Source organism: Mauremys reevesii, linkage group 10 (genome assembly GCF_016161935.1).
Source record: "Mauremys reevesii isolate NIE-2019 linkage group 10, ASM1616193v1, whole genome shotgun sequence".
Taxonomy (NCBI): Eukaryota; Metazoa; Chordata; order Testudines; family Geoemydidae; genus Mauremys; species Mauremys reevesii.
Window position 1 is genome coordinate 52822376 of NC_052632.1, and position 23641 is coordinate 52846016.

General features: G+C 43.8%; 1 protein-coding gene and 1 long non-coding RNA gene across 8 annotated transcripts in view; one reads left to right on the forward strand and one right to left on the reverse strand.

Annotated features, from left to right (window-relative positions):
• Window positions 1-23641, forward strand: part of LOC120373929 (CREB binding protein) — a 187311-nt gene that overhangs the window by 65984 nt on the left and 97686 nt on the right. For all 3 annotated transcript variants that reach the window (XM_039493001.1, XM_039493002.1, XM_039493003.1), the window contains exon 3: window positions 17847-18023. In XM_039493001.1, the coding sequence (XP_039348935.1) occupies window positions 17847-18023 (177 nt within the window). The remainder of the gene's footprint in view (window positions 1-17846; window positions 18024-23641) is intronic.
• On the reverse strand, window positions 5852-22602 carry LOC120373932. Of its 5 annotated transcripts, none has more exons than XR_005585811.1 (5): window positions 22432-22602; window positions 21228-21354; window positions 19082-19283; window positions 6206-6314; window positions 5852-6042 (listed from the first exon to the last, which is right to left on the reverse strand). It is a non-coding gene; the product is annotated as an uncharacterized LOC120373932 (long non-coding RNA). The 5 variants fall into 5 exon arrangements; XR_005585812.1 differs by having other exon boundaries at window positions 19119-19283; window positions 22432-22600; XR_005585808.1 differs by having other exon boundaries at window positions 19102-19283; window positions 22432-22597.

The window sequence follows — 23641 nt, forward strand, 5'->3', positions numbered from 1 at the left end:
TGAGGGAGCTCACTTACCCACATTCTGCACCACAGATATGTTAGTTGCCACAGCCTGAAGGTAGAAATGGATCTTGAAGTGCCATTGATGTCTGGGGGAACACGATCACTAGCAGCTCTTGGCACAACAACAGTAACAGTACAGGCAGCTGCGGCAATAATGGTTATAATTGCAGCAACATAAGTTCCAACAGAAACAGGAAAGCAAGCAGCGGTTACTTCAACTACTGGATCAGGATGACTGGGACTCATAATTTTAGTGTGATGCCTCAGTTACCCTTCGGTGGGGTACGTGGGATTTCTCACTAATATGGGGCCAGAGGACAATCATGATGCCTTCTAGAAGATCTGTGAACTGGTGTCAGCTGCCTACTGATGGACCCAAGAGATGTGGACCATCAGAATTGCCTCCTACTTCACGGGGAGTTCCAGGCATATTGTGCTATGGGTAGGATCTCAGCAAAGGACCATGGAGAGCTGGAAGCAAGGAAGGACTTCTGTGCTGGTTAAGACAGGAACAGTTTGTCCCAGAATCTTTATCTTGAGCAGTATCTCAACAACTGTTGGATTTTTGCTCTTAGTGGCTAAAGTTGGATATATGGTCCCCAGAGGAAATCAAGGAGGTGATGGCACTGAAGCAGTTTTTCAGCTCTCACCAGCAGGGCCCAAAGGGTGGACTTGCCATCATGCCTGAATGAGGTGGCGGTGTGCTTCACGGAGAATTTGCTGGAGGCAGAACTAGACTGCAGGGCTATTGAAAGATTTCTGAGCGGGATCAGTGGTGGCTGGTTTTATGGGGGTGGCCCAGGATTACAAGGCTCCCTCCAGGAAGGGTTCTTCTGGTCTACAGGGCCTGATTATGATACCCAAGGAGGTTGAGACCCAAGGTAGCCCTCAGTGTTAGGTCTGGGTTAAAGACTGGAGAAGAGGGACCTATGGTGAGAGCGTTCCTGTCAAAGAGAAGGTGGGGTGTGGGGGGAAGCTCCATGATTGGGTAGTCCCCTACTTTGCTTCCTCTGTGGGCAGGAAGGCTGAGAGTACTAGTATTGCTCCAGTATGGAATGTAATTATGCCCAAGTGTGTGACTCTCTGAAACCCAAGGCGATCCACATGGTCCAAAAGTTATGAAGTTTCAGTCATAGTGATGGGAACAGAGGTGTTTGTGGAGGAACAGCTGATAACCTCTGAGACTCTTTGGCTATATGTAGGCTGCATCAAGGGGAACATCTTGTCCTATATCATGATCAAGGTTAGGTTGTCTGTTGGAGGCTGGAATACAGAAATGAGAATAGCCATAGTAGACCTTGTAGCCAACCCAGTGGTGTTGGGCTGGGCCTGGTGCCTCATAATCACTTCCTTAAGGGAAGCAGTTGGGATGGACCCAGAGATAGGTGTCAACACTCAAGGGGCGAATTAGCCAGAAGAGAGATTTCTCTTCTCTGGTTCTGAACTCTGCAGTCCTTGGCCCAAGTTTCAAGGGGATCCTCTTTGTGCTAGGAGGGAGGCTCTTGGGAGACCAAGGGGCCACAGGGAAAAGAGTTGGGAAAGTCACAGCAGTGTTATGTAATCTGGACCCTATGGGGTGCCCCTTTAAGCACTGGACTTCTCAGGTCCCTGCTCAGGCAGGTGCTCAGTCCATCGCTAGCAGGCCTGATTTTATTCAAAGTGAGAGGGATGGTGCGGTGTTCAGGTGGCTGTGGGGACTGGCTAGGGTGAATGGGGTACTGTCAGTGCGGAATGGGATTCTCAATACACCCCCCACTCTGAACTCGAGGGGGACATCCTGATAAGAGTGGTCCAGAATAGTCAGACAGGAATATGACAAACTCATCCTTGTCCCCAAACCATACCAGAGAAAGGTATTGTACCTAGTACATGGTGTATGGTGGGCATGCCATTTACAGGGAGAGGAGACCCAGGAGAGAGTGCTAGCTTGAATCAAGGCCTGCCCATAAAAGGCAGTAAGGGGAGGACCCTGCTGGAATCTCCAGTCCCCACTATAAAACAAGTGAAATCTTTCCTTTGGTTAGGAGGGGTATTACTGCCACTTTGCCAAGGTTTCCACAGTAACTGCTCGCTTAGTGAACTTCCTGCACACGAAGGCACCCTGCAAGACACATGGATCTGCACAAGCTGGAGACCATTTTGGGGGCGATCAGATGGATCCTCTGCAGTGAATTGATTCTGCAGCTCTTGATTTCTGCACATCAAAACAGGATACTTTCGTGGATACTCCTTCGTGGAGAGGACAGTTGCTCGGTGATCAAGAGAGTGTTTAGTAGTAAAAAGGGCTTGTGATAGATTAGATGATCTAATGGTCCCGTCTGGCCTTAAACTCAGAATTTGAATTTATCCTATAGACAAATGCCTCTGAGGCCTGTCTACACTATAGAGTGAAGTCAAAATAAGGTGGCTTACACCGATGTAATAACTCAACCTCCACAAGAGGCATAGCGCTTATGTCGGTATAGTTAAGGTAATGCAGTGTCTGTGTAGACACTTCATTACTTACATTGACTGTTGGCTGTCTTGTCAATTTCACAGCTCCATGCTGGAGCTGTGAAATTGACAAGAAAGCCAGGCAGCTAGAGCCTGGCTGCCATGGGCTTCCTACTCCTAGCTGGGCTGCTGCCTGCAGGCTCCCTGCTCAGGGAGCCGAGAAGTACAGGTGGCTGGAAGGAGGGTAGCGTGGACATCAGCCAGTGCAGTAATTACAGTAGTGGCTGTAGGTTGACCTAACATAGAGCTGTAGTGTAGATGTGCCCTGAGCAGAGGCTTGAGGCCATTCTGTCACAGGTCCTAGATGAAGGCAAAAACATCTGGTGTTATCTCAGTACAAAACTCATTTCTGGAGAGGACAGTTGCTTGGTGGTCAAGAGTGTTTAGTGGTAAAATGGGTAGTTAGGGCCTTAGAGTATTACATCCTTGGATCACCTTTTACTCTGATAATCAGCCACACACCTCTGAAATGGCTGCAGTCTGAGAAGGAGGCCAGTGCCAGGCTGACAAGCTGGTGTCTAGCTCTGCATCACTGTGTTTTCACAGTACACCACAGGTCTGGTGCAATCCATGTAAATGTGGATTTCTTCTCCCAAGAAGGGTGAAGCTTGTTGGACAGAGTGTTTTGGACTCGATCATGGACAGAGATGAGTGTGTGAGATATAGAGTGAAACAGCCAAAAAAGGGCTGAGGGGTCACATAATTTAGTGTTGATTTAAAGGAAGGTGCATGCCCCTTTTCAGAGTGAAGTTAAATCACCAATTTTAATCTTGTTTTCTTTTGTACTTTTCAATTGTTTTCCTTTAAAAAAAAAAATTGATTCTCACTGGTAACTCTTAGCACTGGTTGATGAGTAATTATACATAACCTTTACGCTAGATTTGCTAATAAGGAGGCTACACAATATGCATACACATTTATTTAAGTATATATAGCTTAATGTACATTTATTCAGATCCTTAATTTTTACTTTTTTTGTTAGAAAATGGTGCAATTCTTATAAGAATTTTTTAGTTGAAATTTGTGTCAAGCCATACTTAGTTTTATTAACTAAAAACATCTTAAACTTTAAATGTATCCAGTACATTTATCAAAACATATTTTGCATTTAAAACTAACTGATATATTAAACAAAGGAAGCATTACCTGTAACTAACTAAGTGAACTGCTTGTTTTTGGTCATCCTGTCCAGGACTTTAGAGCTATTAGAGCTCATCCTTTTGTACCTAATTAGAAGAGGAAAACAAGTTTTCCTGCTTTTTCATCGTGCAAATGGGTTTCTTAAATTCGAATCAACTAGTCGTTGAACTGAATTAGTTGATTTTAAAATTTGGGCGGCAAACATGTACTGCTTAATATATTTAATTTAAATAGCTTGGCTTGACCAAGTTGTCAACCACACTTTGGGTATAGAAGGAAGTTGTCTGCGTTAGAGTACGGAGTAATGCTGTAAAGCACCCAAAAACTGATGTAAACAACTTGACAAAGCTCTGGATCCAGGGAATGGACTGAGGGAGGAGAATTTCATGGTTGTAATGAAACAAGAGGTGATAGTTTCTGGCTGCTGCAGGGTTTTGGATAGAAAGGAAAAGAGATCAGAAAGAGAGAGAGGATGTGATTATAGTAGTAGGGGTGAGCTGAAAGCCAAGATGTGGAATAGAGTTTTAGCAGTTGAGGGAAATTCCGATTTTAGTCAGATAATAGAAAATGGAGAAGTTGGACTTGGTAAGAGTTTGGATATGTCAGCCTAGTGAAAGAGGAGGCAAAAATGATACAGCTTTCAGTCTTGCTGAGACAAACATAGTCCATTTATCTTTTTTCCCCTCAAGCCCGCTTCTCTTTTCCCCCTTTTCCATAATGGCTCAAGAAGTATTTTGACATACCAAACTATATTAATCTCTTAGCATCTAATGTGTGCCTAAAGTGTACCAGTGTACTTATATCAAACCCAATGGGGTATTCGTTAGTGATCTGGGACATAAAATAGGCTTTGTATTTGTCATCATTTTCATACCATGCCAATTCCCCACTGGTGTCCAGAGAATGATCCTTACTGTATTGATGGGGAGGGAGAGGAATAGCTCAGTGGTTTGAGCATTGGCCTGCTAAACCCAGGGTTGTGAGTTCAGTCCTTGAGGGGGCCATTGGGGGATTGGTCCTGCTTTGAGCAGGGGGTTAGACTAGATGATCTCTTGAGGTCCCTTCCAACCCTAATAATCTATGATTCTATGCCATGGTAGGTGACTTAGCACAAAACAAATATGAATCTGAAAAAGATGTTTTTCTAACTGTGAGCCCTGCACGTTCCCTGGAATCGGAGAGTCATTCTGGGTTCTCTACTTCCCACCCACCATAGTAAAGATTCTGGTGGTCAGATTATGCCTGTAGTGATACCTGTGCATCTTCATTGGGTTTTCACAGGTGTAACTGGCAATAAAAGTAATTTAGTGAACAGTTTTGATATACAGGGAATGGAATTTGGCTGGCACTGCAGAATTAGACATTACTAAATTTGTCAGTAATTCAGCAGCTCTGACCCGGAATATAAAAAGATGGTGATACTTTTTCCACAGATTATTTTTATGGTAAGATGTGCTTTAAGATACACACTAACCTACCAGTAAGTTGCAACAGCATGCACAGCATTCCCTCCAAGCACTTGCATCCCTGGTCTTTGTAACTTTTACATTCATGTAATTTACACCACCCATGAGTGTGGCTCACTGAGGTTTTACTGAGCAATGGGATAATCATTATGAAAGCAAACTGGCAGTGATGCAGCAGCAGATGCAGAGTGATGCAGAAGAAAGACTAGATAATTTGTTTTAACAAAGGTGGGAGTGGATGAGACAGGCCACACAAAGAATGGAGGGAGGAGAGGATTTAAGATTGAACTCTCAGAGACTGATGGGCCCAGAAGGGAAACATAGAGCCATGAAAGGAGTCTGAAAAAGGATTACGGTACAAGGATATAATAGAGTTGCAAAAGTGCAAGAAAGGCAGGTTCTCAAGAAAAAGGGGATGGTCCACAGCATTGAGTAAAGAAAATCTGGTTTGTGGGAGTTTTTTGGTGACCTTAGTGCTGGTAGTTTCAGATAGAGAGGGGTGAGTGAAAGCTAGATTGAAGTTCAAGAGGAGCCGTAACCTGTGAAGCAGATCTGTACCCCAGGTGGTAAATCCAGTGAAGACTGCCTATTAATTGTAGATATTGCTGCCTTTTGAGAGGCAAACTTGCCAAACTCCTTGAAAAAACTCAGTTCTTCATGATTGGACCAAGAGTTTCACATTGCAATATATATACCAATATATATACCATATAGTGGAAAAACTGTTACGCTTTTTATCTTGTTTTTGGTGATCTGTAATTAAAAAGTATAATTCTTCTGAACCACTAACTCTCCAGAAATTTGAGACATATGAGAAAGCAGATCTTTTGAGAATGGTGGTTATTTTTTGTTGCTCACAGATATGTGGGTTGAGGAAGCGCAGTGCTGAATTGGAACAATCTGGGTTTCATTCACTTTAAAGCTGTTGGTTTCTCAGTCTGAAAAATAAGTAAAAATACTGTAGAGATTTTGCATTTTAGATTCTGAATAAATTTGCAAGCTTGTTTTGAGATTTAACAAGCCAGGATTAATTGACAAACTTCTTGAAATGGTTAACTACTTTAAAATCTTCAGATACATAACTAGGAAGCACAGAATTACCCCATCTGACTGGATATTTTTGGTGTGTGAAAATGCTTGGTCTTAGGTGGGTCCTCTAGGTTCCTGCCTTCATTGCTTTTTTCATCTTTCTTGTTCATATTGGTGTTACCTGCTTGGTCAAGAAAAACTGAAACTAGTTCTCTCCAAAGCAGTTACTGTCATTCTGTAGTTGCCGGAGTTGTTGCTGTAGGAATGATATGAACTACACTTTTTTGGACCCAGAGTACTGCCTCTGCAGTATTGCTGACTCTAGAAGATCCACTCTGATTCTGACCTGCTGTCTGGCACCAGATTGCTCTGCTACTGAAAAAAACACACCATGCTGGTCTTCCCTTTCTTTGTTTGAAATTAGTTTTTAAACATGATGGCAAAATGCAAAAAATAAATAAATAAAAATTGAATTATGTTGTGTCCATTCCTTTGTCTCTGGAAATCATAATATAGTTGCTAATATGTATTCTTTGTGAGGCTTTGACTAAACAGTAATGGTACAATTATTTTGTGATAAGACTATAGACAGTAAAATACAATTAGATATTCCTGGCAAACTACTCTTGCATATGTCCCCTTTCCCAACTTTGGCTTTATTTTGTACTCTCTATTTTTATTCTTGGAGGAAAAACGTGACTTTTAGACTGAAACATAAGAGAAGAAAGGGAATTTTCACCTCTTCTGAGTTTTTTTTTCTATTTTTCTATTACCTTTGAAGAACTTCCACCATAAAAATGAAATCTTATGGTAGTCTTTAAATTTTAATAGCAGTTTAAATAAATGTTTTAAGCCAATTCTCATAACATTAGCTTTCAGTGTTATAGAGAATGTTTTTCCTCTTACTAGTCCCAGACTGATAAATGATTTTCCTTGTTCTAAGATACATTAATACATATCTGTTAATGCACAATTTTGACTTTTTGTCTAGGTGGAAGGCAGGTAATATGGGATTTGAAAATTTTGTCCCTTTATAACTGTCTCCTTTCTGGTAGTTTGAAAGGCTATTTTCTGCATGGTAGTAAAATATTTGTTTTAATTTTGAAGCAATGATAATTAAAGTCAAAGTGCGAAAGTAACAGTGATATACCAAGTACTCAGGTTAAGAAATTCCAAACGTTAAGTTTGCTCCAGCAATGCTGGATTTGGCAAGTTTATATCTGAAACATGACATAGTAAGCTTCACATTGTAAAGGACAGAAGAATTGGAAATTATAGATGGTGCATGTGACACTGTAGGTTAATAGCACACCACTTTCCATTTTAAAACAGTTTTTTTCAGTTGCTTATAACTTGGCCAAACTGAAACTACTTGGGCTGACATTTTCTATGCTAGGTTTCTACCTGAGACAGGTCTTTTAAAAAAAATTTCAGCTAAAACAGATTGCCATTTCTGAGAGAGAGGTTTTGGGAAAAAATATTGTTTTGCCTGTGTTTAAAAAATATCTTAAAGTAGTTACATTTGAGAAGCTCTAACGGCTCCATGTTTTGGAGCAGAGACTTGAAATTTGGCAGGAGGAGTATTGTTTTTGTGTCAGATGTGCCTTTTGCTGTCCCTCTGAAAATTCACCCAAAGTTGGCGAGGTTCAGGGTGGATTTGATTTAAATCAGTAGTCAGGAAGACTCAATTTAATCATGGATTTCTACATAAAAGTGCATTCTTGTTGGTTATAACTTTAATACATATTCACAACTCAGAGATAGATGTAGATTTCGTTTTTAGAAGGTCATACTATACATTTTTAAAGTGATTTATTTTGAAAACTTTACAGATTACTTTTACAGCTATATGAGAAAATTAATGACCAGTTATTTCATTTACCAAAGGTAATTGAAGCCTATATTTATGAAATCATTGGGAGGTGAACTATCTCCAATTCAACAGGTTAATCATTAATATTTGGAGGATTTTCTTGCCATGCTGTATTAGGAGGAGAACATCAGCCGACAAATTTAAATTGTTTTATTTAACTAAAACAACACGTTATGTATTCTGGATTTTTTTCCTTCAATAGCAAACATAATATTTTAACAAAACAAGCATATGAATTTTTGAATTTAGTTAAACATTCAAGTTTTTTAAAATCAGATTTGTTTTTGTTAAAATTGTTTTTAACTAAAATAGGTAAATGAAATATTATTTAAAAAAAAATTAAATCAACTATCAGGTCAACATGAGAAACTTAAAATATTGGCTTCTGTAGTTAATTCAGTTGTCTTCACTTTCATTTTCCTGTTTGTTCATAATCTGGAAAAGAAAAACAAACTTTCCTGCTTTTTCAGGTCCCAAATGATTTCTCAATTTGGAATGAATTAGTCCAAAGGAAGAAAATATTTTTTCTACACTGGCAGAAGAAGCTACTGCTGTTGAGTGAGATTATCACTTCAGCAGTCTCTGAATTAGGGCGGCCAGACAGCAAATGTGAAAAATCGGGACGGGGGTAGGAGGTAATAGGAGCCTGTATAAGAAAAAGTCCCCAAAATCGGGACTGTCCCTATAAAATTGGGACACCTGGTCACCCTACTCTGAATCCAAGTGCTTAAGTGACTTCCACCAGTTCACTGGTGTGACTTTCTTTAAAACATCAGCAGCAAACATATATTTCTTGAACGTTTCACCTTTAGCTCTGAAGTTTATTATAATTAGCATTATGGAGGGATGATTGCTGGATGTCCCTGTCTTAGCCAACTCCTCTTCTTCAGCAGTTAACGTTTGACCCTGGTACCGAGTATTGAGAATATTTGCAAGAAAACGAGCTAGAGATAGTGCTTGTCTCATTCGTTTTTTTAATGCTTGTAATTTAACTCTGTCATTGAATATTTCTCTTTTTAAGATCTCACTCAGTTCCTTCCAGATTTCAACAGCGTTAGCAATAAAACAGCTATTTCCCTGCATTTTGTTGAAGGCTACAGAAATAGGCTTCGGGGTACTGAGCATGTGTTCAACATTTCCCTTGAGCCCAATGTTGAGAACTTTGGCTGTGACAGTGCCATCTATTTTTTTTACAATTCTGTTCACAAACTGTCATCAAATTAGGCTAGTTCTTGATATAGTGCTCAAAACAGTCCACTACTGAGTTCTATTGCACATCTTGTGGGAGAGTATCAGAGGGGTAGCCATGTTAGTCTGGTTCTGTAGAAGCAGCAAAGAATCCTGTGGCACCTTATAGACTAACAGACGTTTAGTCTCTTTATAGACTTGCATCCGAAGAAGTGGGTATTCACCCACGAAAGCTCATGCTGCAAAACGTCTGTTAGTCTATAAGGTGCCACAGGATTCTTTGCTGCTTGTGGGAGAGTTAGCTTGATTCCTCCCACTTTTTTCAGAGCAGCTGCTGCAGAATGGTTGTTATGGAACCTAAATAATCTATACAGAAGCCCCTGAACCCCATAATATTGGGTCCCTAATCCATGAACTATTGGAACTCATTTACAAAACTTTTCTTATACATTACATGAATATATTGTCTTATACTATAGAATTAGAATGTATAATCCCTATTCTATGATGAGATCTTTGCACTATAATGTATCTTAATTAAAACTCTGTTTTAGATAGGTTTTTTTCCCTCAAATGCATTTTATCAAAAAAAAAAAATCATTGATTTTTATCCACCCCAGCTAAGTTAGAAGCCTTTGAGATATCTGGGTGCACATGCTCAGTAAAGATTTGTTGCTCTTAGAATGCTTGCTCATGTAAGGGGTGTGTGTGTATGTGTGGGCGCTCACCACATGCACTGGTGCCAGAAATTTTTCCCTTGGTGGTATCCGAAGGGGACCGGCTCTGGCACCTTCTGGAGTGGTGCGCATATGCATCAGGATAAGGGGCGCCGCCGGCTTCCCCCCTCCCTCAGTTCCTTCTTACCACCAGTGACAGTGCTGCAACATCTTGAGAAGGAAAGCTTGCCAAGGCAACTGTGCCTAGTTGTGAATTCTCTTATATATAGTTCATAGATAGTTTGTGTAGTGTATGTTAGAAATAGTTAGTCCCCTATGGGACTTAACCTAGGGATGGGGCATGCCCCGGTTCCCAGGCTTTAAGCCTTGGGACTGCTGCAGAAAACATGCCAGTCAGTGATTCTCCATCAAAGCTGTCTGAAGTGTTTTGGGGAGACCCACTTGAGCGACAAGTGTCACATTTGTAAGAGTTTCAAGCCATGTACCAAACAGGAGTGGGACATGTAATGTAGAGCGTTCCTTATGGAGTCGGCTCTCGGAGCCGGCTCAATTCTGCTCCAAGGACACAGTTTCAGTGCAGAGCACGCCACCAGCCTCCGACTGGTGCCAATCCCCGTCCCTGGTACCGGCTAAAAAGCAGAGAGAGGCCAGGAGAGGGCATTCTCCTGCATCTCATAAAGGGAGGGCAGATCTTCTCCTCTGGCTGGTGGCCAGGCTTCAGCACCTGTTCAGCTGTCAAGCCCACTTTGTGACCAGTCTGCCACCCCGGGAAGGGGTAGAGGCATGTGGCAATGCTGTCCACGTCGGAAGCCTTTTAGGCTGCTACGGACATATTGTCTCTTCTGGTGCTGCCCACCCCAGCCAGCGAGGTGCCCTGTTTGAGGGATAAACCCACTCTGGGGTCTTTCCAGCAGTCCCCATTGGTACGGCACCGTTCCCCGACTGGGGGAGTGCCCCGCCAGAGCTCACCAGAGTAACACCACCAGTTTACCTGTCAGAGTTCCCAGCTTTGTTCCCTGGACTCTACGCAGTGTTCCCTGGGATTCCGGCATCATTCGCCGGCTGTGTGGTGCAGACCTGTGGAGGCGTGTCGCCAGTCCCTGGAGTCTCGGCACTGGTCCCTGAAATGGTGGGGTTGATCTCCAAGCTCATGGCATCGCTCCAGAGGCCCAGAGTCCCATCACTGGTCCCCAGAGTCCCATCACTGGTCCCCAGAGTCCCATCACTGGTCCCCAGAGTCCCATCACTGGTCCCCAGAGTCCCATCACTGGTCCCCAGAGTCCCATCACTGGTCCCTGGTACAGATCCCCATGGGCAAGGCGTCGATCCCCTGAGCCAGGACACTGATCCCCTTGCTTCCTATCCACGGAGTGACTCCACTCTCAAAGCATAAGTCATTGATTGCTGGGGTACTGTTGCTGATCCACCGAATGCTGCCACCAGTCACCAGAGGCATGGCAGGAGGAGTCGTCTTCCTGGTGCAGGTCACCAGTGGAAACTCACAGAGCAGGCTGATGGGATCGGGGTAGACAGGCGGCTTCGGTACTGTCCTGGTCCCCTAGATGATTCTCTCCCTCCTCAGGCTCAGAGAGTGAGGAGGAAGATCTACTGGCAGGCCAGGGCCACCCACTGGGAGCGTCGGCATTCCCATCAGGACCACCAGTGCCCACATGGCCCCAAGGTTAATGGCTGGCTTCCTGGCAGCTATGGAACCCCTGGGGTTTCCCCAGCCATCACAGAGACACTGATCAGTCTCAGGGGCATCTGAGAAATGGTCAGTGACAGTCTCCTGCAATAGCGGGACCTTCCCACGCCGTCCTCCAGGATGATATAAAAGCCCACCAGAAGCTTCTTAAGAGGATGGCTTTGAACCTGGAGTTAGAGGACTTGGCAGAGCCCTCCAACTCTGTTTGATATGTTAATTGGAGCAGCCCTCTCCAGGGTGGCATTGCCCATCCATAAGGGAGTGGTAAAGCTGATCAAAACCTTGTGGCAAACTCCCTTTTCCCTATCTCCTGTTTCCAAGCGGGCAGAGAGGAAGTATTACATCCCCGCTAAGGGATTTGAATACCTATATACACACACCACTCCTAGCTCACTGGTGGTATCGGTAGCCAATGAGTATGATAGATAGGGCCAGCCAGGATCGACCCCTAAGAATAAGGAGGTGAAGCGGCTCGATCTCTTTGGCAGAAAAATGTATACGATGGCCCAACCTTCAGTTAAGAGTGCCAACCATCAGGCCCTACTTGGCTGCTACAACTTTAACATTTGGCAGTCCATGGCCAAGTTTGTGGACTTGCTGCCAGAGGAGACATCCCTCCAAGTGGCCTCAGATGCAGCGGACTCCGTGGCCCAGACCATGGCTTCGGCCCTTTCCATGAGTCGTGTGTCCTGGGTGCAGTCTTCGGGCCTGTGGGTGGATGTTCAGCAGTCCACCCAGGACCTCTCTCTTTTAATGGCCTGGCAAGTTACAAGGCCTGAAAAGACTCTAGGGCTATCTTGTACTTGCTGGGCCTTTACACACCAGCTCCCGTGAGAAAAAGCAGTTCCAGCCACAGCACTCCCACAGGTTCGGGGATCAATCCCGAACAGCGTCTTTCGGCAAGACCAACAGCTCGCTCAAGCTCTACCTGCAACCAGCGGGGTGATAAGCAGGCATTTTGAGGGTGCGCTCCAAGGTGACTTTCCAGCCTGTGACCTGGATCCAGCATCCCTGTTTTTTTCCCCAACCATTTGTCTCCCTTCCTGGGCCTCTATAACATCAGACCAGTGGGTCCTCAGCACAGTAATGGGGGGGAGGGGTACACCTTCCAGTTTATTCCTACTTCTCCCTTCCACTGCCCCTCCCCGTCCCTCTTCAGGGACCCTTCTCAAGAGCAGCTGCTCGCTCAGGAGGTGTAGGGCCTTCTGCGAGTGGGAGCTGTGAAGGAAGTCCCTCTTCACTTGAGGGGGAAAGGATTTTACTCCCATTATTTTTTGATCCCAAAGGCCAATGGGGATACGTCCCATCCTCGATCTGCAGAGCCTCAACAAGTATCTCAAGAAGCTGAAGTTCTGCATGGTCTCCCTGGCCTCCATCATTCCTTCCCTGGATCTGGAAGACTGGTATGCTGCCCTCAACCTGAAAGACGCTTACTTTCACATATCTATCTTGTATGGACACAGAGGGTTCCTATGTTTCGTAGTTGGGACCCCCCCCCCACCAATTCACAGTGCTCCCCTTTGGCTTAGCAATGGTGCCAAGGGTTGTTGGGGTATTCAGATCTATCCCTATCTCGATGACTGGCTCATCAAGGGTCGGTCCAGGTCCAGCACAGTATTGAGACGTTACGAGCCACTTGTCAAGCTCTAGGCTTGTTGGTAAATGAACAAATATCAACATTGGTTCCGGTTCAAAGGATAGAGTTCATCAGAGCGGTCCTTGACTCTACCTTAGCCAGAGCCTTCCTTCCAGAGGTCAGGTTCAGGGCAATGTCAGATCTGATTACCAAAGTCACAGCCACCCGCTCAGCACTGTCTCAAATTATTGGGGCACACGGCCCACATGCATGTACGTGGTTCAGTACACGAGACTCAGACTACACCCTCCAGATGTGGCTGGTGTTGGTCTACTCCCCGGCCAGGCATCACCTGGACATGCTCCCCATGATCCCATCACAGGTACTTATTTCCCTGCAGCAGTGGTCCGACCTGGTGCTGATGTTGGAAGGTGTGCCATTTGTGAGCCCATGACCCACTGTCTCCCTGATATCGGATGCAGCCAACTTCGGATGGGGAGTGCATCTTGGTACACTGCGAACGCAGGGCTATGGTCGAGAGGAGCTCACATTTTACATAAACATCAGGGAGCTCAGAGCCATCCGTCTAGCTTGCGCGGTGTTTCCTCACCTATCTGGTTGTGGAAGGTTGCATTCCTTGTAGCTATTACCTCAGCAAGACGTGTCTCCAGAATTAAAATCCTTATTTGGGAGCCCCCTTACACAGTATTCTACAAAGACATGGGTCCAGCTGCAGCCCCATCCGGCCTTCCTGCCAAAGGTGGTGTCGCACTTCCATATCAACCAGGATCTCTTCCTCCTGGTGTTCTGTCCAAAGCCTCTCATGACCAATGAGGAGAGGCGGCAGCACGCTCTAGATGTCAGGCGCGCCCTGGCATTCTACCAGGAGCGCACCAAGCCTGTCTGCAAATCAGATCAGCTCTTTTTATTGCAATAGCTGACAGGATGGAAGGGCCTTCTGGTGTTCTCTCAGAGGATTTCAAATTAGATCACCACCTGTGTCCATACTCGTTACGAGTTGGTGCAGGCTGTGCCTCCACCGATACTGAAGACTCACTTGACTAGGTGTCTTCGGCTGCCTTCCTGGTGCATGTCCCAATCCAGGACATCTGCAGGGCCACAATGTGGTCTTCAGTACTCACGTTCATGGTGCGTTACACCATCACCCAGCAAGCCAGGGATGATGCTGGATTTGGCAGAGCTGTGTTGCAATCAACATGTCCATGAACTCCTACCCACCGCTGCTGGTACTGCTTTGGAGTCACCTACAATAGAATGGACATGAGCAAGCACTCAAAGAAGTGCTTTCGTAACTGTTCTTCGAGATGTTTTGCTCATGTTCATTCCATGACCCACCCTCCTTTCTTGCCAGAAACTTCTGTTGGAGTTTCTGGCAAGAAAGAACTGAGGGAGGGGGGAGCCGGTGGTGCCCTTATACTGGCATATACGTGCGCCACTCCAGAGGGCGTGAAAGCCAGTCCCCTACAGATACCACTGAGGGAAAAACTTCTGGTACCAGTGCATGTGGCGAGCACATACAACTACAATGGAATGGACATGAACAAAGGATCTTGAAGAGCAACAGTTACAAAAGGTAAGTCTTTTTAGAGTTTGGCACCTAATTTCTCTGAAGATTGTCTGTAGTCAGCAGGCTCTGTTCCTTCACAGCTCCTATATGGCTACTGAAATGTGCATGACTCCTCTTTCCCCCTGCTGCCCCCTCCTCCCCAACCCTACAGAGTGACTGAGCATACTCCATCCTGAGGCTGCAGGGGCTGAACAGGACTTCCCCTGCAATTACTCCTTCAGGCTGCTGTGGCACAGAGCACCAGAGAGACAGTCCTCTACTCTCAAAACTCCCTCTGCTGGCACAGTTTTTTCCTGCTGAAAAAAATAGTGTGTAATCATGTAATTAAAGACTATCATAATGCATATGCACTGGGGGCACAAATTAAGGCTGGAGAGGCAGCCTTAAATATGCCATTTCCTAATTTGAGTGCTTGACTTTGCAGCCTTAACGTTCTTCTAGTTTAGCTTGTTTTGGATGGACATTCTATGTAGAACATGGCTAAGTTAATGTTCCTGAAGCAACCTTAACTTTTAGAGTGTTTTGATCTGAATGCTTGTTCACTCTGGTGACTGTACGGTCTGCTAGGAAGTCTGTGTTGGATCTGTTGCTCTGGATAAAAGTAATGTGTGTTCTTGTCCTGTAAAGTTGAATTGCAGTCTGAGTGCCTCCTTTTTATTTATTTTTATACTGTAATAACTTCTCCATCTGGATTGCTCTCTGAACTAACCCCTCTGTTTTTTGCCTCGGAGGAGGAGAGTCAATGTTTTTTTTTCTCCTGTTCCATGTAAGGTCCTTTTTCAAGGAATTCTCTTGTTCTAATAAACTAGTTCCCTTTACTTTTCTCCAGATAAGAGAAGATTCCGAACTGTGATAGATTCCCTTCAAATGAGATCTGACCACTCTGTGTAGTGCAAAAGGGCTGGAATCTGGTTGCAAATGACCAGTAGGGAATTCAGTGTGGTGGGAGCTGTGTGCTGGCATAAGCTCCTATGAATGTCTCCTTTGCCAGCCACATCAAAGCAAGTAGTGTTGCAGAATTGGGAGATGCTTAATGGACCCTTTGCCTGTGGTGTAACTTAGAGTAGCCCCCCACTGACTCTAAACCTCACTGACGAGAGGGCCAGTGTTGATCACCCCACAGAATCAGGGAGCCATAACCAGCTCTGACATCCCTTCCTCACCTGTACTGAATTCACAGTCAGGGGGCTCTTACACTTGTAAGCCCAAACACAGTTCTTCTCAGGTAGGGAGATTATGCTTTTTTGATTGGTGCTTGGCCGCGTGCTTAACAGGCGGCTCTTGCTTTCCTCTGGCCCAGCCCCCTAACCAATCAACTGTACTAATGCAGCAACTTAGAGGTGGCAAAGGCTTGCGTGACTTCCTGCCCAATAACTCTGTCCATGCTGAGTGCTTCATAGCTGGCTGGCTAGGTGACTGTTTTACTCCCTTCCCCTAATGACAGTAAGGTATGCATGGAGAAGTGCAAAGCTGAGTCAGTGATCTGTTTAATTTGTCATCCAGTTACTAAGTACAGAACACCTAGCATTTGCTTCCTGTTTCTTGTTTTAAGCATATTCAGCAATGCTAGAGGGAAGGAGAGGGAGAGAATCCTGTTCAGTAGCATCCACTGGGAAAGGCAGAAAGCTGACCTGACCTTGAAGAGGGATAACTTTCTCCCTTTAAAGCCTTCCCTCACTTTTTCCTCCTATTGCCAGAGGTGACTCTGTAGGAGGATAAAGAACCAGGGCATGGGAACACTAGAGTGTGTGTGGGAGGGAAGGGCAAGTGAGATCAGTGGAAAGGGAAACTGGAGGTTGTTAAATATTTAAAATCTGGATCTTCAAATGTTTGAATTTACACATATGTAAGACTTTTGAAAAGTGATGATGGGGATGTGTATAGAATTCCTCCCCCAATAAGAGTTATTTTCTTGACTTGTCACATTGATTTGCTGTCATGGGCTTTATAAAGCTAGTGATAGAAAAGAGGGATTAAATTATCTTGCTCTTCCCCTGCCAGAGGAATAAATTCCCTACAATATATTTAAGTGGTTTTCTCCAGCGTAGTTCTGAATGACTCCGGTGATAGGGCTTCCACCACTTCTCTTGGGAGACTCTTCTACAAGCAAATAAATCTTATGGATAGACAATGTTTGTTACTCATACAAGGGAAATTGTGTTCTGCTGGCTATTGTTACATTTATTTGTTTTTTGTAATTTATGGCAAGGGTGCAAAGAAGCTGAGACAGGTGTCCTTTTTACATTTTTGTATTAATCTAAATAAACACATTCTACTTCACTTTTTCTGTTTCATGTTTATAGTTCTTGTTATAATCCCCTTGTATGAACCTAACAATTCCTCTCTTGTACTACAGTAGAAATCTTCCTAAGTCCTTGTACGTTTTTGCCAATGGTATATAAAAGAATACAGTCATATTAAACTTGGCTGCTATAAATACAAAAAGAGAAAATAAGCAATCTCCACACTTCACAATCAATCTCCCATCTTCCATCCCCATTTCATCCTTGTTTGGAAGACAAACTCATAACCTTTAAAAAAATGTTATTTATGACTATCAATTAAATATCTCATAAATTAATTGCTTATGTAAACTTATACTCAGAATTTCTTGTTGGGTTAGTATGCCATATCTGATGTAAAGTAGGGTTTTTTGGTAAAATTTCAAAATGTTTAAACAAATAATTAAAAGAATAAAAAATTACTATGTAGTCCTTTATTTCCCCATGTGCAATTTGTGTACAGAGTTGCATCCCCTGCACAAAAGAGCACACAGAAAAAAGTTATCTGCTTTGGGGGTCTGTTTTGTCAATGCATTATTGGAAAGAGTAACTCTTTTCCTTCAGAGTTTTATCATGCTTTTATAAATTGGACTGCAACAAATAAGGTTGACAAAAAGGGCATATGGATAAAACCAGGTGTCCAAATTTTATTGCCTGATCAGATAACTTAGAAACGAACGAGTGACCCCACAATGTCAGGGAAAGGGTTTTTTAGCTGTATGGATCAAAGAATATGAAGATGGATACTTGCATCTGCTTTTATCATATTAAAAATGTTTGTAGATAAATAAAAGTTAATAGTAATATATTTGTTTCTATTTCAGATGGGAATAACAGGTAACACTAGTCCCTTTGGGCAGCCCTTTAGTCAAGCTGGAGGGCAGCAGATGGGAGCTACAGGCGTGAACCCTCAGTTACCAAACAAGCCAGGCATGGCAAATAATTTGCCTCCCTTTCCTACTGACATCAAGAGTACTTCAGTTACCAGTGTGCCAAATATGGTAAGTTGCATTTAACTCATATGTCATTTTCCCCTTCCTTCTTATGCATCTTCAAAATATATTCCAAGTCCTAATCAGGGGCGGCTCCAGGCCCCAGCACGCCAAGCGCGTGCTTGGGGCGGCATGCCGCGGGGGGCGCTCTGCCAGTCGCCAGGAGGGTGGCAGGCGGCTCCGGTGGACCTCCCGCAGGCGTCCCCTGCGGATGCTCCACTGAAGCTGCGGGACCAGCGGACCCTCCGCAGGCACGTCTGCGGGAGGTCCACCGGAGCCGCGGGACCGGCGACCGGCAGAGCGCCCCCCGCGGCGTGCCACCATGCTTGGGGCAGCGAAATGGCTAGAGCCGCCCCTGGTCCCAGTGTATAAAGTTATGTCTAGTAAAAACTGAATTCACATCATGCTAGTTTAGATTTTAATGAATGATATTGAAAACTCATTAATCTGATTTTTTTTCCTCAGTAGCATTGGTCAGCAAAATATTAAAGGTGAATTGTAAAACAAAAATGAGGTAAGTCCCAAATGTGTAAAGTGCGCTCGCTATCCAGCCTGTAGTGAGCATGAAAGACAGAAATAAGTTTAACAGGATGCTGGGCTCGATGGACCATTGGTCTGACCTGGTTTGGCTATTCTTATGTAACTAGCATCCACCCTCTCAATAGTTTTTCACCTCAGAAATTGGTACTTTTTGTTTCACTGAAGATATCCCAGAATTCATTGTTCTCTGGTATCACAGACACTAGGAATTGCATGGGTTCCTCTGAGACAGTATTGCTTTCTGTCATATCTCCAGTAAACTGGGAAATAATCAGGAAGGTGGGGTTGGGGATTTTAGAAGCTTATATAAAATTTATTTCTGTGCTCAGTAACCCCCATTATTGGTTACCAGGCGCATTTAGCAAAAAGTTCTGTCCTTAAAAGGGGACACTACGAACTTACGTTTTTTGAAATATTTTCTTTGAGTACCCCTAAACAGTATGCTCTACATTTTTAAAAATTATTAAAACTAAAATTAAGGGGGGGAGCTGTCTCTGTTCCCTGCTGATGTTCAGAATTGAGTGTACCTAAGAGCAACATCACCAACCGTGCTTAGGCCTGCACCTTTCCTTTTCTTTTTGTGCACACTACCACCTGCTGCCTCTTCAGTCTTACACTTTCACCTTTACTTCTGCTGTAGTTGAGTCTGTAGAGTCTGGGGAAGGGTTTGCACACTCAAAGAAACAGTGAAACTGAATTCACTAAATGCTGTCAAATGCACCCAGCAAACTGAAAAAGAGAAGATATTTTCCTTTAATCTTAGGGATTCTTTATAAAAATATTGCTACAAAATTTTCAATTTGAGAACCTCCCTCTACATCAGTGTTCATTTTTGTTTTGCAGATCACCTTTAAGAAAAAGCTTCTTTACCAAAATAATCAGCTCCTTCCTAATTTTTTCTAGCTATTAGAATGCTGCTATAAAGGCAACACTGGATTGTGGCAACACTGAATGAAGGCACAGCTGATTAGAGAGGAGGAGGAGCTTTTTTAATACAATTTTGGAACTCAAAGCGAAAGGGAGAAACAGGGTGGAAAACAATCAATTACAACAGTTTCTCCTAAAATGATTACTGAAAAATTTGTTGAGCTTTATAAATCAAGTCATCCTTAAGGTTATAAGAGAAGTCGGCCAGTTCAGTTCTTTTATACTATGTGGTATGTAATCATAAGGCTACTTCTAGAATAAGTTTCAGTGGTTCTCAAACTGTGGGTTGGGACCCCAAAGTGGGTCGTGATCCCATTTTAATGGGGTTGCCAGGGCTGGCTTAGACTTGCTGGGGCCCAGGCCAAAGCCCAAGCCCCACCACCCGAGGCCAAAACCTGAGGATTTCAGCCCTGCGTGTTGGGACTCAGGTTACAGGCCCCCCTGCCTGGGGCTGAAACCCTTGTGCTTCAGCTTTGCCAACCCCCCTCTTGCCCACTGCAGTGGGGCTTGGGCAGGCTCAAGCTTCGGTCCCCTCTCCTGGGGTCGCGTAGTAACTTTTATTGTCAGAAGGGGATCGCGGTGCAATGAAGTTTGAGAACCCCTGAGTTAGGTAACTAGAAACTTGTTTATATTGGTGGTGAACTTATAGTAAGGTCCAGTATCTTAGATTGTGGTATCGTTACTTTCATAAACTGTGTTTTCACATTTATTACTGCAAAGTTAAAGTGCCCTATTGTGCTTAAAATTTATCTAACTGTGCCTGCTGTCATCTTACTGTTAGTAAGAGATGCCACTTCCATCCACAGTCTTGACAAAAGACTGAGAGCAAGTGCATTTTGACCACTGTATTGTATTTTAAATTAGAGTTGTTTTAAAAATGCCATAATAAAATGAAATGCCCTTTTCATACAGATTTTTAGAATTGCACTGTGGTATTGGTCACCTTTTAGAACATTGAAGCAAGAAATTTGCTTTGCAAGGTTCAGCCATGGTTTCTGAAACATTACTGAACTTACTTTGATCCTGTCTGCACTTGCCATTTAAACTTCACACTGGTTCACCTGATCTGCATTTTCAGCAATGTGTAAATTTTCTAATAATATAGACAAAGTTTGTGTGTACACAGTTGTTCAGTAAATTAATTCTCCAGATATGCTGTATTGTTTGTCACAAAGGATTGTATTTGGTTTTAACCTTGTACACTAAGTCCCAAAATAGATGCGGGAAATGTTGTGTTATGTAAGTTCTATCTGCACCACTACAAGTGTGTGTAAATTCCTAAAACAGCTAAAAGTTTTGTTTTATGTACAAAGTGGACTGTTTGCTGATAGAGTGAATACTATCTCTGGTATCATTTTGGCTTTGATATGGGAAGTACACTATTGAATGCTCTCATGTTTCTGCTGTGCAAAACAAATGACTTCTAGTTAGTGCAAATTGCTTGTGAGAATAGTTCTTGTTAGTATACTTTTTTAAAAATATAATTTACTTTGGATTGTGGATGTTTAGAATATTGCAGACTTGGCCAGTTTCATGTGGTATTTTATGTGCTTGCTGCTTCTTCACAAAGTAAAATTAAAATATCACTACTTGCTTTAATATCCCTCAATGTATTAGGAATAATGTAATTGAATTGCTGGTATAGTTTCTATGGAAACTATGAATTCAGTTGTTTTATGCTCTTTAACATGATAGCAGTTACTATAGAAACTGATAAAGCCTCTCCATGAGATGCAAATTTCTTACCGTTGGTTGACACTAGAAACATTGCCATTCTTTAGCAGAAGCATTGATGCACAGATTTCATCCTTGTCTTCTGGATAACTCTCTTAAATCTAGCAGGAATTTCAGGAATCCTCGCTTCAGGCTGTGTCTGAAAGGAAATGTGAATGGGCAGGAGAGGATATAAATCTCAGACTTGCAGGTCTTAGTCCCATCCAGTTGTCAGAGGAGTGCTCCTTCATCTCTTGTTTGTGTTGTCTTAAAGATCTATATTTTGGTGGTGTGTTTATAGAAGGGGGCTGCTTGACACCTGGTAAAGTCGGGACCCTGTTTATAATTCAATTATGAAGCCATTTGCACAGCTGCATAATTCCTTTTTGAAACTTCAGTTTAATGCTATAGAATCTAAACACTTCTACGGACAGTTGGGTTCTGGAAATTATCCATCAGGGATACTCCATAGTTTCGCTCCTTTCTGCCTCACAAACTCCCTTTCCGGTCCCACATTGAGGACCACTCACATGAGGTAGAATCCCCTTTTGCACCGAGGGGCAATAGAGTGTATCCCACCTCATCATGGGATGGGGATCTACTCCCGGTATTTTCAATTTCCAAAAAAGACAGAGGGTGGAGACTCATCCCGACCTTTGGCAATTCAACATCTTTATTTGAAAGCTGAAATTCTGGTTATAGTGGCATTGATAATCTCTTCCCTTCAGGAAAGGATGTGGTTCACAGCTCTTGACACAAAGGACATGTATTTCCACATGGACCTTAACCCATCACACGGGAAGTTCCTGCATTTTACAGTTGACCAGGAACAGTTTCAGGCCCTCCCCTTTTGGCTCACTACAGCACCCAGAACATTTACGAAGGTTTTCTCTGTGGTAGCAGCCCAGATGAAGCACCAGGGCTATACAGCGTTTCCATACCTAGACGACTGACTACTGGTAGGCCACTCTCGTTAGGAGGTCAGGTCAGCGACAAGGCTTCTCGTACAACTTCTATCAGCCATAGATGTTTGCATAAACAAATAAAAGTCCATTTTGTTACCCACAAGGACAATAAATTTCATGGGGGCGACATTGGACTTAATTTCTGCAAGAGCATTTTGCCCCGCAGACAGGATTCATAAAATAACCAACGTGATTTCATGCATTACCTGCAGACCACAAACTACAGTGCACAGGTATCTTTCATTGTTAAGCTCATGGCCGCACGCACTTACATGATTCTGTTTGTCAGACTCCACTTGTGGTGTCTGCAAGCTTGGCTCCATTCAATCTGCCAACTGACAAGGACCACATCGATTCCAAGGTGACTGTTTCCACCAGAGTTAACACCTCCCTCATTTGTTGGTCATGATGTGGGTTCCCATGGCCACCATTGTGACAGATGCCTTCCTCCTGTGGTGGGATGCTCACCTATACAACCACATTGGTCAGGGTACCTGGACCTCATGAGAGAAGAGGCTACATACAAATATACTTGAAATGAGATCAGTCTGCCTTGCGTGCAAAGCCTCCCTTCCACTCATATGCTTATTCCATGTACAGATAATGTTGGACAGTATCACCATGGTGGTATATATCAACCAACAGGAAGGAGCAAAATCTCATTTCCTCTGCCTGGAAGCTATCAGACTTTGGAACTGGTGCATCAGGAAGCGCATCACCTATATCCCCAGTATTCACAACTCCCTTGCAGACAGACTAAGCAGAAGCTTCTTGGCAGACTGTGAATGGGAGGTTCATGACAATCCTAAGTGAGATACTTACACAGTGGGGTACTCCAATATTTGCATCCCAAGCTAACAGAAAGCTCCCCTTATTTTGTTCCAGAGGAGCCATGGGTTGTGACTCCCAAGGCAAGGCTCTTCTGCTGCCTTGGACAAATGGCCTCAGATATGCCTTTCCTCCCATTTCCCTTCTACAAGTTGTGGGGAAGATATGTCATGACAGAACCAGTATCATTCTCCTAGCAGCCTACTGGGCCAGACAGTTCTGGTTCATGGAACTTCTAAAGATGTCTGCCTGCCCACCCACGAATCAGGGTCTGCCCATTCCCAGATCTCCTAACCCAGGATGTGGCGGGGGGGAAAGCAACCCAATCTGGGCTCACTCCACCTCATGACCTGGTGTTTGGATGGGTGTCAGAAATAGAATGCTCATGGGATCACTCTTAGTTCTCAGCAAGTACACCTAGCAGTGATTCGTGCCGTCCTCCCTCCAGGATGGTCCATCTTGACTCACCCTGCTTCAGCACAATTTGTGAAAGGCCTGATCAGGACCTTCTCAGTAGTGCTTAATCCTACACATCAGTGGGACCTTAACCTTGTCCTGTGGACACTCTCAGGTCTGCCCTTTGAACCCATGGCAACATGTGCCAGGACCAGCCTGTCTATGAAGGTGGCTTTTTGAGGCTATCATTTCTGCTAG